Below are 18,553 nucleotides of genomic sequence, written 5' to 3'. Positions count from 1 at the left end.
ATTCACGTGACAAAATTAGGTACACTTTTGCAATCTAATGAAATACAAGAGCAACAATTGTGTCTTTTTGTGGTAGCAATGCTCTGTTTTGATTGACACTGTCAGAGAAATGTATTAATATATTTTTTTCTACATAAAATGAGCAATATCTTAGAACAAGAGTGTGCGATCAGTGTCATCTATTTAATCAATGTGCACATTCCAACAATCATTCACACACACGTACACTCACAAAACGGGCCCTTTCACGGCACATACTGTTGAATTTGCACCTAACTGTGCAAGTGAGATGCTAATAAAGGAATGTACAATGTTGATTTTTCTCCAACAGTAAGCAAAAAAGAAAAACTTTTTCAATAAAATACATGTTTGTGATGCCTTCCTTTCATGATGAAATAAATTGTTACATTTTAAGAGCACGAATCGTTTTGATTTTTATGTACCTGAGTTTCTAGGCAATACACACTCAGTGGACACTTAATTAGGTACAGCTATACAGTTGAACGTCACCTCTCGTTATTATGCAATGCAGTTTTATGCCACTGCAAACTATAACAATAATAAGATTGTTCAATTAATATGAAAATATAGTATTATTATCATCTAAACTTTACAAATATATTTTAATATAATTCTTGAACTCAGTAGATTGTTTAGACCAGGACTCCTTTCAGAGTGTGGCTGGTTAGGTGACTTATACTCAGGTTCAACTTGTATGTATTAAAATTAAAATTGATGGCAGCAACGTCCGCTTCTAACTATGGAAACTTTTTTTTTTTGTTGGAAACAACTCACTCTATAAAGAGAGTACCGCATTGTATTGTGGCCAAAGGTAGAAGCCTCATTTGACCTTATTGTGTTGTAAAAAGTAAAACCTTGCTGAAATATGAAGGCGAGACTTTAATAGTCTTTTCACGTGGGCGTTGTTCGTCTGCTCAACAGGGCCGGCGTGGGCACATCCGGTCCCGAGCGGGCGTTTCCTTTTCCTCCGGCCTCAGTAAAGTCGTTTCTCATAACTGCAAGTGAACAAAAATGTATGAAAATTGGCATATAACGAGATCATCACACTGTACCTGTATGTCAAACTAATAATTCCTAACCGTTGTGCCAAGTGTGCAAAATGATCATTAAATTTCGACAAAAGTCATTAACCATTTAGAATAAATAATGTATCTCTGGTCACCTATCTATGCCAGCAACAGATAGTGACAGTCTAACCTCTAAGAAAATATGTGTTTTTTGATTTTTCAAATTTTTGTAAACTTATTTTTGTTTGGTGTATCTATTTTAAATATGTGCCTTGGCTTGACGAGTGAGAAACAGGTCATGGATTGTTCGAAAACATGGAGAAAAAAAGCAGCATGATGTACTTACATGGAACAAAGGAATATCTAATATGACAGCATGAATAAGAAGAGGAAGAGAGAAGACAGTATGATGTTTCATGGCCATTGCATCCATCAATAGGACTGAATAAGATGAGTTCAAAACAGAGGAGTAGTTGGCCTCAAATTGGGTGAAAAATGCACACAATGCAAAATGAAAACTTTGAGGGTAAATGTTTCATAAAATAACTTACGAGTGAAGGCCGTGCACTCCGCCTTCCATCTGCGCAGACATTGTTCTCTTCTCAAACTTCAGCTCTCCAGAATACATCATCGAGCTGAGTTGAAAACAAGCAGTACCAAACTTTATCCAGAAGGTGGTAATGTTTGTCTTTGTTTCAATTACTATTAAGACAGATGATTGCGTTCTAAGAATTTGACCTTGCAGCAAGTGATGCAAGAAGGCAATGTTAAAAGTTTTTAATGGCGACGAATAGTAATTTAATCGCAAAATGAATTTGTTACTATGCTGAATGTCATTCTTACAGAGTAAGCGTGCTACTTTCTGTTCATACAAATTGCAAGATGGCACGCACTATAAGTGTCCTCCTTCAGCAGTTGGTCTTTCATTATTACTTTTCTTACCGTAAAATTGACAAACTTTTAGCTCCGATGTCCTGGCAGCCATGCTGGATGCCAGCAATGAGGTACGGCACAAACTTCTGGATAGAGCCTTTGTCCTGGACTGACCCTGATACACCTTGAGCCACCTTCACTTTGTCTCCCTCGCTGGACACACATAAAAATGATGATGATGTCAAGAAATAGCATCATGTTTTTATACAGGAAAGAAAAAGGCCACCAAAACCCACCTGAAGTAGCGTTTCTGACTGTTGTTTTTCTCCATGGCATCCAAGGAGCCCATTCCTCTGTACTTTTTCAAACGCACTCCATCAGAAAAAAAATATTCTCCTGGAGCCTCTGTGGTCGCCGCAAGAAGTGAGCCCATCATCACTGAGTGTAGAAAATAATAGTAACAAAAATAGAGGAAACGAATGTCAGAACGATGGCATTTGCACACCGCTGCAAATTATTACCAGATTTAATACATACGTTTTCTCAAATTACAGTCTCAATAAACGCTGCATTGTTACCTTCATAACTGCTTTTTTTTTGTTCTTGTTTATTTTACATCGTGCACGTGTACCTGTGGATGCTCCCAGAGCCAGCGCTTTGACCACATGCCCAACGGTCTGAATGCCCCCGTCCGCAATTACGGGCACTCCGAAGCGGCGGGCATATTCTGCAACCTTGTACACTGATGTGCCTTGGGGACGCCCGCAGGCCATGACTATAAAGCCAAAAACAAAACAAAACTAAAGTTGACCATCTCTGGTGTCATTGTCTTTGTGTGCTAGCCATCAATTCAGACAAAGTACGCTAGCCTATATTTCTGAGCCTGATGTTAAAGTGGGTTGTTTGTGTTGTATAATGAGACTATGGAAAACAGTTTATGGTTGTTTGCATGCTAGCTGTTTGCACAAATCATTATTATTTACCTTCCTGGGTGATGCAGATGGAGCCGCAGCCCATGCCCACCCTGAGGGCATCCACACCGGCATCAATAAGGTTCTTAGCCTGAGCAGCCGTCACCACTAAAAAGAGACAACCATGTGAAGAAGTGCCAACGATGATCTGTAATTGAAGATATCAGTAAAGTAAAAAAAAAAAAAAAAAAAAAAAACTCACCGTTCCCACCAACCACCTGGAGTTCAGAGTACTTTTGTTTGATATAGTTGATCATGTTGATTTGGTAAACAGAGTTACCCTGGGAGGAGTCCTAGTAAGAAGACATTTCCTATGTACTGCTTGTTGTTTTATTTACTGCATAAATTTGAGCTTGATCAAAGTGCTGTCAAAACCCACCAGGACCACCACATCTACCCCCGCCTGCATGAGGAGGTCCAGTCTGTACTTGTCATCTTCCCTGGTGCCAATCGCTGCCCCGCAGAGCAGCTGCTTGCGGGAGTCCTTGGAAGCCAGAGGGTAGTCTCTGTTCTTCTTCAAGTCAGTCCGGGCGATGATGGCCACCAGCTCGTCACTGTCATTGACGATTGGAAGCTTACCTAAAAAAGTAAAAGATGTTTGGGTTCAAGTCGTGATTATTTATCTTCTCCCATAGCACGTTCACCTTTTTTGCTCCGTTGTAAAATGTCATTAGCCTCTTTTAGCGTGACACCAGCGGGTGCGACTACGAGATCCTCCCTTTTTGTCATCGCCTATGAAAATAGGTCAGACTGAATCTAAATAACGAGATTAGCATTTCTTGGAACTCACTCTGATAAGCTGAATACACACCTCCTCGAGGGGTCTGTCGTGGTCCTTCTCAGACAGGAAGTCAATGTCTCTGGAGGTCACGATGCCCACCAGCTTGCTTCCCATCTTGCCGGTCTCCGTAACAGGGATGCCAGAGAAACCGTGGCGGATCTTAGCCTCGAAAACATCGCCTACCGTGTGTCTTGGGCTCATTACCACAGGATCCGTGATGAAGCCCTGCTCAAATTTCTGACGGGAACAAAATATGTCAGAGTAAAAAAAAAGCGTCAATGGGTTTTAAGCATGGTTTCAGAGGTGTTTTCAGAGGTCGTGTTTTTCGTTAGTGTTCTCTGGTCGAACAAGTTTATTGGTCCAACCTTCCCCTGTTTGGTTTCTTTTCAACAATGACCAGAAAACCTAAAATACGCTACAACAAAGAATGGTATATGGTCTTGTTGACTATTCCCACCTGACCAAAAAAGCACATCCATGGGGGAAAAAGCAATGTGAAAAGGAACCAAACAATGGGAAAACAAGAATAAAAACATGCAAATTAATATTTATTTATTTATTTATTTATCTATTTATTTATTTATTTATTTTTAATTTTCTTTTTTTTTTTTTTTCAAAACCTCATTTGCTGCTTGTAAATGGGGTAAATGGTATCATTCATATCTTACCTTGACTTTGCGCACCTCATTTGCCTGGAACTCAGCTGTACAGTTATGATGAATGATTCCAATCCCTCCCATCAACTGAACCGGGCCAAACAGAGACAGCAGATACTTTTTTTTTAGTATGATGCAATCAGATGGTTAAACTGAGTGAACAAAAACATGCCACAGAAGCACAAGGCGGCACTCACTGCCATAGCAATGGCCATGGATGACTCTGTGACTGTATCCATGGGAGATGAAATGAGAGGCGTCTTCAGGGTGATCTTCCGTGTTAATGCAGAGGTTAGGTCCTGCAAAACCGCGGCAATTGACGCAATACAATGTGAGTTTATCACACGATTGCATGGTCACAAATGTGTGTGCGTTGATGCTAGATGATTACATTTTCAAACACATCGCAGAGTTGCATCTGCAGATCATTTGTTAATCAAATGCTAGTTTTCTTTCAATGCATGCAATGAATCCAAAAGCCAACCCCAGAACATTAGAGACCAAATTCAAGCTTGAGGTTGCGGGACGCAGGTGTGCGATTTCAGTGAGCATCTGCTTTCAGACAACAAGTCATGCGACGTGCTGGAAATCAGTTTAATGTCCCAGCTGAGTTTGCAAAGGGAAAAACATGGCAAGGATAATATGCATGCGATACCACCGGTGCAGATTGCAAGAGTGACACAATGCAGTGTGGTTGATTTTTCACTAAATGAACTACGGTCCATGATTGCAGATACTCACCACCTCATCAGAAGTAAAATCAATGAAACCAGGCAGGATCAAGAAGTCACTGGGAAAGGGAGACAAAATACAGTATTGTATGTATTTGAATGACCCGGTACTTCTGTTATGAATTGGCATGACGTACTGTAAATAAAACTGATTGGAGTGTGCTTTTGTTGTATTTTCACCAAATTACCTCAGACCTTTTATCAATTAAGATTAAATTGTGACAAGTATGTCTCTTTTAAACTCGCTAAACATACAAAGTTCCCCTTATTGAAAACATTAATCTTCCAATCCAAATGGAAATACTCTGAATTTATCCTCTTGACACCGATAAACCCCGCAAACAGCCATAAAGGAAACGAGTGACCCGATTATCTCGCGCGCGCACACACGCATGCTTTTAACATCCACTCAGCACTCAGTCATCCTTGAAAGTATGCGACTCAAAATAATCCTCCATACAAAACCCATGCAGATATGTTATCACTGACAAGATTACACAGTTAATGGAAGACAGTGCACAACTCTGTGTTGCACTTTCTATGTCAGCTGGGGAAATGTTTGCGGTGCGCACGCCTTGTTGGCATCCCTTACTTGTACGTCAGCCCATCCCCGATGGCAAAGAGCTGTTGTGCCGTCAACCCGTCCTCGGGAACGTACCCTGTGCCTCCGGAGATCAAGTAGTCGGCCATGCTGAAATACAAAACACACGCTCAGAATTTGTGGAGCTTTTTAGAATAATTGTAAAAAAAAAAAAAAAAAAAAAAAAAGGACAAGGTTGTGTGGCAGAATCTTAATACCGCTGACTGACCTGAACTGATGACAAAAAATGGTTGCCTTTGGGTTAGCCAAGATAATTATTTTTCTATTACAAGTAATTTAGTGACATAATTGCTAGCCTGTCCATCAAAACAAATGTCCACAGCACTAACTTGAGCAACATAAAATTGAAATAATTAAGCGCTTCCTCAATGATCATGTTAAATACGCTTGAATTTTCAGTCACTGCAAATCTGTCACATTGATAGCGATTTTCCACCTTGTCTAAGGTCTGCCCTCTTTACAAGAGACACTCCACTTGCAAGAATGTTTTTTTTTTTTTTTCTCTCTCTTGACTTCTTTGTCCTGCACACATGCTTGTGCCAGATCCTCCTTCAAATCATCACAGAAAAGGCTAACAAAAGGAATCTGTCCATTAATGGAAACTCCTTCTAACACACTTAAGACAGTAAGCTCAGTGCAGTAAGAGGATTTAGGTGCGTGATAAACAGACTTGTAAATTTGCAGAGCAAAAGCAAACCAAGGGGAAAAGTTCACAGTAACATCAGGGAGCCCAAAAAAGGATTGCAGAACAAATATTATTGGGTCGCTGATTGCAAGAGTAAAAAGTAATCGTATTGAGCATCAATATAATTGTCTGTCATTACAAGGCAGATCAAAACGTGGACAGTCATTCACATTCGCTACAATCGACAATAGAATCTTCAATGTCTGTTTTTTTTTTGTTTTTTTTTATATACTTTTGTAGGAAGCCAGAAAACCAATGCAAGCCTCAAAACCTGGATTACTGATACCTGGAAGGTCAGAACTGTGAGGTGGATATGCTAATCACAAGGTCGCCATGGTGCCCAAGGCAATACCAATCCATTCACTTCCTAGGGTGCTTGTCCTCATTAGAGTCATTAGCAAGCTAGAGCAGTGGTTCTTAACCTTGTTGGAGGTACCGAACCCCACCAGTTTCATATGCGCATTCACCGAACCCCTCGTTAGTGATTTTTTTTTTTATTCTAGACATAGATGTTTTTTACTGGTGCACAAAATGAGCCATGCATGAACATCACCTTGTTCGAAGAACAAAACCAACACAATGCATGAAAAACAAATTATATACTGGTAAATCAGAATTTACACAACAAATCAGGTTTGCCCGGACCGCCTCAGTGGAGGCTCTGTCGAACCCCTGAGACCGACTCACCGAACCCCTAGGGTTCGATCGAACCCAGATTAAGAACCACTGAGCTAGCGTCTATCTCATCTGATTTTGGTTGAGAGATACGGGACAACCTGGGTTGTGATAAGCTCTAGAGAGAAATCCGAGATCCAAACCCAGAAACTTTGTGTTGACCACCTGCCCCAACTTTAATTTGCTTGAATGAGTTTGGGCTCAAGGAGGAAGTAGAGACCTAATTCCAGATGGACAAAGTTGCTTTACGTTTCGGTGCAAAGTGATGTTCAGGTCAGTGCAGGCAGCAGTGCAGACTAACCTCTCTGGCTCATACCCGGCTTGGATACGCGTGGCGCTGTACCGCTGGGCAGCCGTCTCGTGCCCGTGGCTGTGCGTTGTGGAGTGGGCGTAGGTGGCGTGATGGAGGGGCTGCTCCCCGTCTCTGCTGAGCGGGCGAGGCCGTGCCGGTTCCATGTCCCCCACAATCCTCCTGTAGTCAATCTGATAGTTGTCCCTCTCCCCGTCCCCGAAGCGTTCATAATTATGACCCTCCATCTCAAGAAAACCCTACGACCGTTCTAGGAACGTCGGCTCCGAAGCAATGTCTTGCGATTAGAAGCACGCATTCATAGCCAGCGCTTGGAGTGTGTAATCACACAAACACCTTTCAGGCACACCTGACATGGCCTGAAGCTGTCCTGTCATCTGTTTCGCCGCCATCACAGCAGGGCCTCAATGAAGTTAAAGTGTCAATTTAAGTCCTTAAAAGATGAATCTGAATCTGAGCAGTACTCCAGTCTCTTAGTGTTCATCCTAGGGAAGACTTTTAAGTTGTTATCAAGGAACGCATGTTTATTTCCCCTGTAAGGTCCCGGCGGCATGAGCAGCAGCTGAGGATGGGCGTCAACTCTCAGGCGGCAGGAGATCTGTCCTCCCTTGAGGTCCTCCCGCCCCACAATATCGGTGCTGATTGGTTATTCCTGAGGTTATTCCTACGCACAAGCTTCACGCTACTGTTCTCCTGGAGCCGGCGGAGCTTAAGTCTGTTTCTGACAGTAGCGGACGTCACTCTGCCTCAAAGAGGATTGGGAGCGTTAATGCAAAATGGGATGGAGCGAGGTGGGTGTGTCGGGGTGAGTGAGGCGGTTGGGCTGAGGGAGAGAACGGTCAAGAAGACACTTGAACCCTCTGGGGATTAGCACGGTGTGAATGGGCGTGTTTTTGCCAAGCTCAAGGAGATGGATGTATGAATGAGACTGAGGTCAAATCACACAATGTCGTTTGTAAGCAAAAAGTGGCTCAGTTGAAAGTTGTGGTAGATTTGTTTAGTAGAGCATACGTTAGCACTTGATCTTCAAAAATTCCGTTTAACATTTGGGGTTTTGTAAGACTTATCTGCTTACTTACCTAAAATATTTCTGATTGTCATAACCTCACTGAGGGTCAACAATATAGCTGAATATTAAAGTGAAGCAAGAATATAGTATATTTGTGCTACCTCGGGTGCCCTCGACACCATCATCTGCAGGTGACTGCTTGTGACAGTTACCCAGGGATTGAACCAGAAAAGCCTCTTACTCTAGTCTCTCTCTCTCTCTCTCTCTCTCTCTCTCTCTCTCTCTCTCTCTCTCTCTCTCTAGCTCTCTCATATTGCAACAATTGGAAATTCAATATTTTTATACCATAAAATTATTTATGTACAACACAAGACTTTGCAAAATTGTATTATTGTGCATATTGTTATGGCACTGGAAAATAGTATAGGCTACGCTTTAAAAAAGAATACATACTTGGGGTTGAATCACAAAGAGCAGACATACTTTTAAGAAAACATAGTAAGGATGAAAAATAAAAAGTATGTCTGGGGAAAGGAAAAATGGGAGAAAGACAGAAAGGAAGGTAGGAGGGAGGGAAGAAGGTAGGAAAATAAATGTAGGTTTAAGCAATTAAAGAAAGTAAGGATGCAGATATTTAAAAACAAAAAAAAAAAACACACAAATAAAAAAAAACTGTTGTGACCAAGAAGTAGGTGTCACTGAGGGGAAGGTGGATGTAGGGAGGAAGAATAAAAAACATTCAGTTTTTTTTATGGTTTGTTGCACTTTTGACAAATTTATCGTTGTTGATACACTAGCATTTGGTCTAAGCTTTTTTTTTCAGGCAGGCACTTGAGACAGCTTTCGGGTCCTTCGAGGTAAACAAAACAACTCATTACACTAATGTCAATTTGCCCGGTGTTAGGTACTATATGTATGTAATGGCAGGATCTCAGGTGAGCAAAACTACTTAAATGAATTGATAAAATAACCATAAGGATTATGATAAAGGATTATGAGTTTTGCGTCGCTGTTAAAAAATAATATTGGCATGCTATTTAAAGGAGCGATAGAATTTCTCATTTGTTTTTTCACTCGTAAATGAGCCATGTTGTAGCCTGCTCAAATGCTGGATGACAATTCCTCAATATAACTATGTTTCTTTATTTTCTTGCCGAGATAACATGAAAAATATAGCATGCATGTCTCCTCCTGGAAGTCTTGTGGGTGCAACTGTGACGACCAAATCCCCGGAGCCGACGGCACCGACTCTCCATAGGACTCTTGCTCAGCAGTACCATCCCATGTTGAACTCAGGTACAGCAATGACATGCAATGATAACTTTATATTTAGCGTCTGTTATTTAAGACATCAAGAAAACATCTGTTCCGTGTAGTTCGTACTGTTTCATAGTTCATATAATTTCTGCATGTGCTGTGCAGTAAAAAAAAACAAAAACCTCAATTTGAGTGGCTAAAACTCAAAATATTGATCTTCAAATCTAAAAATAAAAGCAAGAATAATCCTATTTATTTATTAAATTTGTACTGGACCAAAAGGGACAGACACTAACATAGTGGCCCTGGTCTCTTGGGCCACTGTTAATGTAGAAGCCTGTACAACATGCACACAAAATACAATTTTTTTGTTCTCAAAGTATCTGTGACTATGCACTGGATAGTTAACTAAGTAAACAAACATCCCAAGAAAGCTTAAGGCTAGAAGCCAGGACTAAAGACAGTGGATAATGATAGTATGAATCAGTTTTGTTTGGGGCTGGAGATGAGCTAAAAAGACATATTAGACCAGTGGTTCTTAACCTTGTTGGAGGTACCGAGCCCCACCAGTTTCATATGCGCATTCACCGAACCCCTTGTTAACCCCTTGTAATTATCCATCCATCCATTTTCTGAACCGCTTAGTCCCCACGGGGGTCGCGGGCGTGCTGGAGCCTATCCCAGCCGTCATCGGGCAGTAGGCGGGGGACACCCTGAACTGGTTGCCAGCCAATCGCAGGGCACACAGAGACAGACAACCAATCGCACTCACACTCACACCTAGGGACAATTTGGAGTCTTCAATCGGCCTACCAAGCATGTTTTTGGAATGTGGGAGGAAACCGGAGTGCCCGGGGAAAACCCACGCGGGCCCGGGGAGAACATGCAAACTCCACACAGGGAGGGCCGGAGGCGGAATCGAACCCGCACCCTCCTAACTGTGAGGCGGACGTGCTACCCAGTGCGCCACCGAGCCGCCCCCCTTGTAATTATTTCTTTTTTAATTCTAGACATAGATGTTTTTTACTGGTGCACAAAATGAGCCATGCATGAACATCACCTTGTTCGAAGAACAAGACCAACACAATGCATGAACTCACAACAAATGACATACCGGTAAATCAGAATTTACACAATAAATCAGGTATGTTCGGACCTCCTCAGTGGAGGCTCTGTTGAACCCCTGAGACCGACTCACCGAACCCCTAGGGTTCGATCGAACCCAGGTTAAGAACCACTGTATTAGACTAAAAAGTTTGCTATGGCAAACAATTGCCTAGAAGTTACGGAATAAGAAAAAGACACTTATCTTCTGGACATTGTGTATCGAAGTTATTCAGTCCGTTTGCTTGGTGAGACATTCAAGTTATTCAAGGAAATGATAACAAACCAACAATTTAGTTTTGTCAAAATACCCCAAGGATCAAGATATTGTGTTGGGGTTCACTGTATTTACAAGTTGATGGTAAAATGTGACACAAAGATTTCAAAAGGCTGATTTAAAATGTGCAATTAGTTCTGAGTGATCTGATAATTGATTTATTATCTCCACTCTTGAGCATAAACAACAACTCATCAGTTTGTCGTGCTTGAAGCTACCATTATTGCTCATGTTTAATTCAAGGGGACGTGCATATTTTAAAAGCAGGCTGTCACTTCTTCCTGATGTTGTCGCGTGTTTAGACAAACGGAAAAACAGCACTCATCACCGGAATGATTACACTCGTTCATCAAGTTGTTCCCCCCCCCCCCCCCCCCCCCCCACACTTCTTTCTCGTACCCCTCATGCATGTTTACGAGCGCTGACACAGTTGTATGAAAAATTGCAGTGACTGTGGTCAACCTCCGTTATCGAGCCACATCACACTTTGTTGCTCTTCAAAATGGGTGCTGAACTCCTCGGAGCAAACAATATTTTATGATATTTTTATTTTTATATTTTTATCACAACCACAAGACGAAATAGCATTATCAGTTAGCAATACTCTCGCTCTCGAGCTTTCATCCTCTGTCTGTCTTTCTCTCTCTCTCTCTCTCTCTCTCTCTCTCTCTCTCTCTAGTCTCTCTCTCTCTCACCCTCACATTCGCTCTGCCTTCACCATCATTTATCCTCAGTGCATCGTGGATCTCTGTCACCATCATTCTCCTGGTGTCTGGAGAGGTGAGTGTTCATTTTTCCCACCACAGAGGAGCTGGAAGGAGGAATAGTAGGCGGAGTTTCATATCAGAAAGCCACGTGCATGCCTGAATGTGCTTTGTGCTCTTAAGTGAAGGGAAGAAAAAAAACGGACACCAGACTGTAATAAGAGGAAAGGGAGAGTTTGGGGGAGGCTCCTGAGACATTGAGGTTTGACAGAGATAGGGGGAGTGTAAAAAGTCAAAAGGAGGAGTTGGGGTGTGTGAGGGGGAGCAAATCCTGCCCTGGTAGGAGGAGGAGGAGGAGGAGGAGGAGGAATCGCTTCCCAGAGAAGAGTCGCAGCCACAGACTCTCCAGAGACTGGCATTGCAATCGGAGGCTGTCTGCGGCACTCGCTGACTGACAGGAAGAAGAGGAGGAGGTGAGAGCTGGGTGTGAAGACCAGTCTCTTCAGCTGGACAGAGAGCGGCAATTGAGAAGAAGAACATAAGCGTGTCCTGATTAAGGAAATTAACACCAAGAAGAATTGGACCATGGCCGTTCAGCTCATGCCCGAATCGGCTGTGTGTTTGCTCATGGTGAGTCCCCGGTGTACAGTATTGTCATTGCCTTTTGTATTCAGCTTTCTCTCATTAATCTCAATGAAAGCACGGTTAAAAAGATGTGTGGCCCTCCCCTTTACCATCATTCATCAGTAAGAGATTTTCAAGTAACTTCCCAGTGAGAAAGGTGCCGAGTTTTACCTCTGACTCGTAAAAAGTCAAGCTTTTGTCTCGCTGCTGCTCCACATGCTCGTGCAGTGCGGCGTGGCGGACTGGACTATGGTGTGTTAAACGTGGTGTCTGCATTGAGGGATTTGTTATCACTTGCGCCAATAATGTGTGTGCGAAAAGTCCTTTTTTTTGGGTCTCTTATGTCTCAAAGGTTTTTGCTAAGGATTCAGTGCCTCATTGACAAGAAGCAGACCAGCTTGACCTGCTTCTCTGCTGACCATAGAGAGTAATTACATAGCACTGCACAACATGTGTAAATGCATTCAAGTCCATTCTTTGGAAAAGCCACGCTGCATGTTAAGTACGCTTGTCACGCTATTGTGTCCAGAATCATGTAATTGCCGGTCCACTTGGTAGAAGATGGCACGCTTCGCTCGTTCTCATTCTATAGCTGTGGAATTTGGCTCTGGGGAGTCATGCATCGCTGCACTACCTGCTACCTCCACCTGTGATGGCTGTCTGTTACTATGGCAATGGGCCAGGGGAGAGGTGGCGGGTGGAGAGGCGAGGAATGATTGAAGCGGCGGCGGGAGGAAGGTGAAAGGCCAAATGTGAATGATGGGGCCAGAAGACAGACAAAATGGGTTGAAAGAGGGCTCATTTTCTTAGAATGTGGCCAGTTATTGTCTCCTTTTGGTCGCATCATCAATCATCCCCATCTTCATTTTTTTTCCATTTGAACCCCCATGAATACAAAGTACATTATTGAGGTTTTTTTTTGTTTTTTTTTTTTTTGTTTTTTTTTTACTATTATGTGTTTTTATAGTAGTACCTTGACTTACAAGTTAAATTAGTGGCCCAGCTTGTATCGAAGTGTACCGTTGTATCATATGTATAGAAAAGTAGCACTGTATTGTAAAAATCTCTCTCTCACGGACGGACGCACGCACGCACGCACGCACGCACGCACGCACGCACGCACGCACGCACGCACGCACGCACGCACGCACGCACTCTCTCTCTCTCTCTCTCTCTCTCTCTCTCTCTCTCTCTCTCTCTCTCGCTCTCTCTCTCGCGCTCTCTCCCGCTCTCTCCCGCTCTCTCTCTCTCGCTCTCTCTCTCTCTCTCTCTCTCTCTCTCTCTCTCTCTCTCTCTCTCTCTCTCTCTCTCTCTCTCTCTCTCTCTCTTGCCCTCTAAAACAAAATTGAAAGAAATTGATTGTTTGGGTCACAACATAATAGTGGATGAAGCAACTGCTCTTAACTTGAAAACTCATAAGTTGCAGAAGCCGTAAGTCAAGGCACCGCTGTATTTGAGTTTTACCTCATCATGATCACAATTACTTTCTTCATGAAAGCTTAATACTCGGTTACTATATTGCCTTACTGTGAATTGTGGTGACTCACATCCCAGGGTGCATTGGAAATTGGATTATCACATAAACCGTAGGGTCTCTGATGGGAGAGTGGTTTGTTGGCCTGTCTTTTGTGCAGGTTCACTTTCTAGTAAGTGACATCACAAATGTGAGTGTAAATCACTTGGACATAATATTTATTATGGATGATGCAGGAAAAAGTATCAAGGAACCCATGCCCGGTATTGAACAGTAAGCAGCCATGATGAGACCATTTTTAGGGCTGGTACTTTAACAGACACTTACTCTGGCATTAATCCACATGAACCTCAGTCAGAAGTAGACATACTAGATTGATAAACAAATTGCCCCTCGCCCTTTTTTTGTCAGTGCGGCCACTTTTCACTCTCACCGCTCCATTGGTACATCTTTAAAACACTCGCCATTCACAGCCTTCAGCGCATATCAGTGTCTCTTAAATGCAGCTCTGGCACCAGCAGAGGTAAATAACATACACTAATGAGTACCTGATAAATCATTGTGAAGCTGGGTGATCTATTCACGTAACCTAATAACATTCAGAGCCCGAATCCACCTGAATTATTAATGAGGGTTTATTCAGTGTGTGTGTGCGTTGGTGCGTGAATGTGTGCGCCCAAGCTAATATTGATTACACTCCCTGCATCTGCGTGTATTAATACTACAGGTGAATAATTGAGGATCTCCCGTGGTTATGACTGGGAGCTCTTGTAAATAATTCACACTGACATGATAGATTGATGGACGGTAGATCTAATCTTTGGCCTGTGTATTAAGTGGTAAACAAGAAATAATTATTTGAGTGAATATTTACCATTTGTTGTCTTTTGAAGGACACACAATACTCAAGGGAAGTGACATACATTCATTAAACTTGAATAAATCGATCCAATGTATCCCCCATTTTAGTCATGCCCATGTTGCAATCAAATACTGCAAATTTATCCTGTTTGCCACAAAGGCCTGTGATTTTTTTTTGCTGTTGATAGAGAGGGTAGAACAAAAAAATCGATACCATGACTCCAGCCACCGTATCATCGGATCTAGGAATAGATTACAAACGAGATAGCAGGCGAGGCTGAATGGTGCTATCCAGATGAGAGCGGACGTGTCCGCGGCTTTATCTGCTTCCAAAATGGAAACTTTGATTGGCTCTTCGTTTCCTCAGATCTTTGACAGTATTGAGGTTGCACCCTGCTAATTGTGTGCATGTTTATGAGCTCATTACTTTAAATTAGATTCGGGCACTCCCAGGATGCGGGCTAAGGTCTCTAAGATGATGCATCCCAGAGGGACACACTGAAATATAATATGAAATGCAGACCAAGTATAAATGAGACACATTCAGTTTTATTAAAGGATAAATTAAAACCTGTGCCTCTTAGTGACTGGCGGGTGTAAATAACTGCAGTTGGCAAACATCTCGAAGGCGCCATCCAATCAATAGGTTTAGCTTTTGATTCATTCAGCTAATCTGGGATTTCACATTTCAACTCGTGTGCACTGTATTGCCTCATGGAATTGTAATTAGCTCATAATTAGCTGTTCTCAAAGCAGAGTTTCTCGTACTGCCAGCTATTTGGAGTTATATGACAATGCAAGCACCGAACCTACAAAAAAGCAAAATGTGATTTTTTTTTGTTTACAGATGTACAGTTTTGAAACGCACCATTATTAACGTACTACAACCATGCATGCAGAGAAATCAGAGCACTTTTTATCCATCGTCTGCGTGATATCATGGCACACTCGTGGCAAAGACGGCTTGTGTCATAACGATGACCTCATAACGGAAATATTATTTCATGTTCACCTGAGGAAGAGCCCAGCCAGAATGAAGCCCTCACATTGCCCTTGATGTTCCCTTCCATAGCTCTTAATTACTGTCCCTCATTTAATTACCACGCCACTGAGTACGCAGACAAGATGGCTCCGTGTGATCATGCCTGAGGTTTCATTTGGCACTAATCAAATCAGCGCCCTATGACATAATGCGGCATGTGCGGGTATATAAACGCCTACTTGGAGTGTCGCATTGTGTCAACGCCAGCGATTACTCCTCACGTTTAAATCTTCAAATTTTCTTTTCCTGCATGTAGGCTTATGGTTATGCTTCCTGATTCCTGGTGAGATGTGCACCTGAAGTGTACAGATGGAGAAGACTGCTTGGGGGAGGGGGAGGCAGCATGACATCATGCTGGGATAATTGATTCTTGCCTGTAACAATGGCGGAAGGAGGATCCGATAAGGCAGATTACAGTGTGTTTGTACACACTCGACAGATTCCTATCTTTTGATCTGTTGTACATGATACAGGTGCAAGCGGAAGCAATTTGTTTTCCGTCATATTCACCTCCCATCTCTTGTTCTTGCTCCGGCTTCTCCATTACAATAATGAACAATAGCAATCGTTTTGCAGTTCATCATTGGCGCAAGGCTGCTGTGTGAAAGTGGAACGGTCATGCTCGAGTGACGCTGCGAGCTGTTACTGCTGATATCAGCTAAGTAAAGCTGCAAAGTTGCTTGGGGGGGTGTGGGGGGTGGGTGGGGGGCTGCGTTTCCCCTTCATTCTGCTAAAAGAAACTGTGGGATATTATTTATATCCATGTATTTATACGTGATGGTTTTGCTCATGGGCGAGCGGCTGAGTGGATTGATTTGAGCTTGTATGAGAAAAAACAGCCGTGTGCTTCTGGATGAAAGGGTGGCAGCGGTTAAAATCAAATTGCTGATTGTGCAGCTTTGAAAGGCGAACTTGTGGAACTGTCAGGGTTGGGAAGGAGTGTTTTTGGCCACCGATCATCATTTGTCCATATTGATTGAGTGTCCGGATAGCACAGTGACCTCGTGGCGCACGTCTGCCTCACAGCGCTTCGTTTTGGGATTTGAATTTTGGCGCAGGTTGTGACGCTAATGAGGATGAGCGCTCTAGAAAACTAATGGATGGATTGATCTGATTTAAAGGAACATCATCAAGATATTCAAAGCTTTTTTTTCTCTTTGAAATACTAATTAGGGATCATTTTGGATTCAGGATGGTTACTCGCTGATACTGGAGGGTCCATTAAAGATGAAAAAAAAATGTAAGCAGGAAGGTGTGAAACATGGTTCTCACGTCTCATCATCACATGCATGCATGCATAAATGGATAAGGGCTTGTGCGTGTTAGACCGTAGTGAGAACAGCGTACACCATTAAATTGTCTGCACTGTCAACTCTGCAGCTGGTTTAAAGACTGCTGATGAGCTGGAGAGGTGAAGTTTCCCCTCTTGTAATTGACTGATTATTTGAGTATATCAATTTTTGTTTGCAGCCACAGGAAGCTCTCGGGTGTGAATTTTGTGGTGAACATGTCCATGTAAGCAGTAAGCTTCCATTGGAGTGCATCCAATGGCAGAGCAGCTCTGACTGAAAACAACCATTGATCAAAACTATGGTCATTTTTATGGCTCTCCATCTTTATTCTGGCTTTCCTTGTAGTAGCATTGCCGCAAACAAAATTCATAGAAAAAAGAATGTTTTGTAAGTCAGTCTTACAGACAGACGTTCCGTACCTCATTGGCCAGCAAGCTAGCAGGATATTGCCCATGCCATGACATTTATCTGAAGGCCTGATCCCCCGCAGAAGGCCAATCTGCCATCAAAATAAGACAAATGTGCTCGTGCTTGTTGGTGGAGCATCAAAACACAATAGTCTGTCTACTCCAATTTAATCCGTTATGGCGGACATTTTAGGAGCAGCCAGTGGTACATTAGATTTAAAATCTCGTCAGGGATATTTATTTTCTGTGTGTAGAGCTAAGGCCACACTTTTATTGCAATTACAGTGGTGCCTTGAGATAAGCGTGACCTGACTTATGAGCTTTATGAAGTACGTGCTTTCATTGGGTCAAGTTTCTCTCTTTCTCTTTGCATCTCTCTCTCGCTCTCGCCCTCTCGCTCACGCTGTCTAATTGAAACAACCGCTTTATGTGTTTTTGCTTCATGCTAACACATAATGGGAAAAGTCAGGCTAATGAATAATATTGATGTGGAGATGAACACGCTTGGGACGAACCAACAATTTGCTTTGGAATAACTTGTTGTGTGGTGTCAACCAACATAAGTAATATTTTTCATCTCGTGGCTGTTCCACCCTCGCAAGGTGCCACCTGTCATGTGCTGAAAAGAGTTGCCAGAGGGGGCACGGGCAGCCCAGAGTGATCGAGACTGCAGGCGGTCTGATTGGTCGGCCATCTGTCTCCGGGAGTGAGCAGATGTCTGAGTAGGAACACCCATCTCCGCTCGCTTCCATCTTCACCTCCGTTTGCTCTGCTTTCCTGTTGTGTATGTGTGTGTGCGTGTCTTGTTGCGATTGCGGTTCTTTGACGTGCCGCACTCTGCTCGATGTAGGTCCCATCAGGGCTTTCAGATGGGTTGACTTAACAGTGAGCAAGTCCATGTCATCACGAAGAGGTGCTTAGTTAGTATCTTAAGCCACTTTCAGTAAACACTTATTACTGAAATAATGAGTTATCATGCATAGGTATTCTCACTGACAATAGATTTTTCTTCATGTCCATCTATACAAAACACATTTTTAATTTTGACATTACTTTTGGACAGTCAAATTTTTGATGCAGCTCCTGTTTTGGATCTCTTATAGTGATACAATACTCATAGAAAAGTATTGTGCAGATAACCAATATCCACATTTCATTATTATTGGATATATCATTATTTGAACATTATAG

General features: G+C 42.5%; 2 protein-coding genes across 4 annotated transcripts in view; one reads left to right on the top strand and one right to left on the bottom strand.

The window, feature by feature from the left end:
* Positions 1-162: 162 nt before the first annotated feature.
* Positions 163-8,073, bottom strand: impdh1a (IMP (inosine 5'-monophosphate) dehydrogenase 1a). 2 transcript variants are annotated; one of them, XM_049723890.2, is made up of 16 exons: positions 7,303-8,072; positions 5,633-5,731; positions 5,051-5,099; positions 4,507-4,608; positions 4,322-4,396; positions 3,684-3,890; positions 3,517-3,604; positions 3,252-3,451; positions 3,075-3,165; positions 2,885-2,980; positions 2,533-2,676; positions 2,198-2,339; positions 1,971-2,114; positions 1,580-1,663; positions 1,375-1,391; positions 163-1,016 (listed from the first exon to the last, which is right to left on the bottom strand). In XM_049723890.2, the coding sequence occupies exons 1-16, from the start codon at positions 7,536-7,538 to the stop codon at positions 913-915; spliced, it is 1,878 nt and encodes a 625-aa protein (XP_049579847.1). In that variant the 5' UTR covers positions 7,539-8,072; the 3' UTR covers positions 163-912. The 2 variants fall into 2 exon arrangements, with proteins under 2 accessions (XP_049579847.1, XP_049579848.1); XM_049723891.2 differs by lacking the exon at positions 1,375-1,391 and having other exon boundaries at positions 7,303-8,073.
* A 1,138-nt stretch (positions 8,074-9,211) lies between these two features.
* The window catches only part of frmd4a (FERM domain containing 4A), a 92,066-nt gene continuing 82,724 nt past the window's right edge, over positions 9,212-18,553 (top strand). Inside the window, exon 1 of one of the 2 annotated variants that reach the window (XM_049723881.2) lies at positions 9,212-9,616. Coding sequence is in view for 1 of the 2 variants with exons in the window: in XM_049723879.2 (XP_049579836.1) it covers positions 12,248-12,292 (45 nt within the window). In the remaining variant the exon portion in view is untranslated. Of the gene's footprint in view, positions 9,617-12,064; positions 12,293-18,553 lie in introns of those variants that run through there. The other variant, XM_049723879.2, reaches the window with a different exon arrangement.

The sequence above is a fragment of the Syngnathus scovelli genome, chromosome 6, assembly GCF_024217435.2.
Source record: "Syngnathus scovelli strain Florida chromosome 6, RoL_Ssco_1.2, whole genome shotgun sequence".
NCBI lineage: Eukaryota > Metazoa > Chordata > Actinopteri > Syngnathiformes > Syngnathidae > Syngnathus > Syngnathus scovelli.
This window is presented reverse-complemented; position numbering and strand designations above follow the sequence as displayed.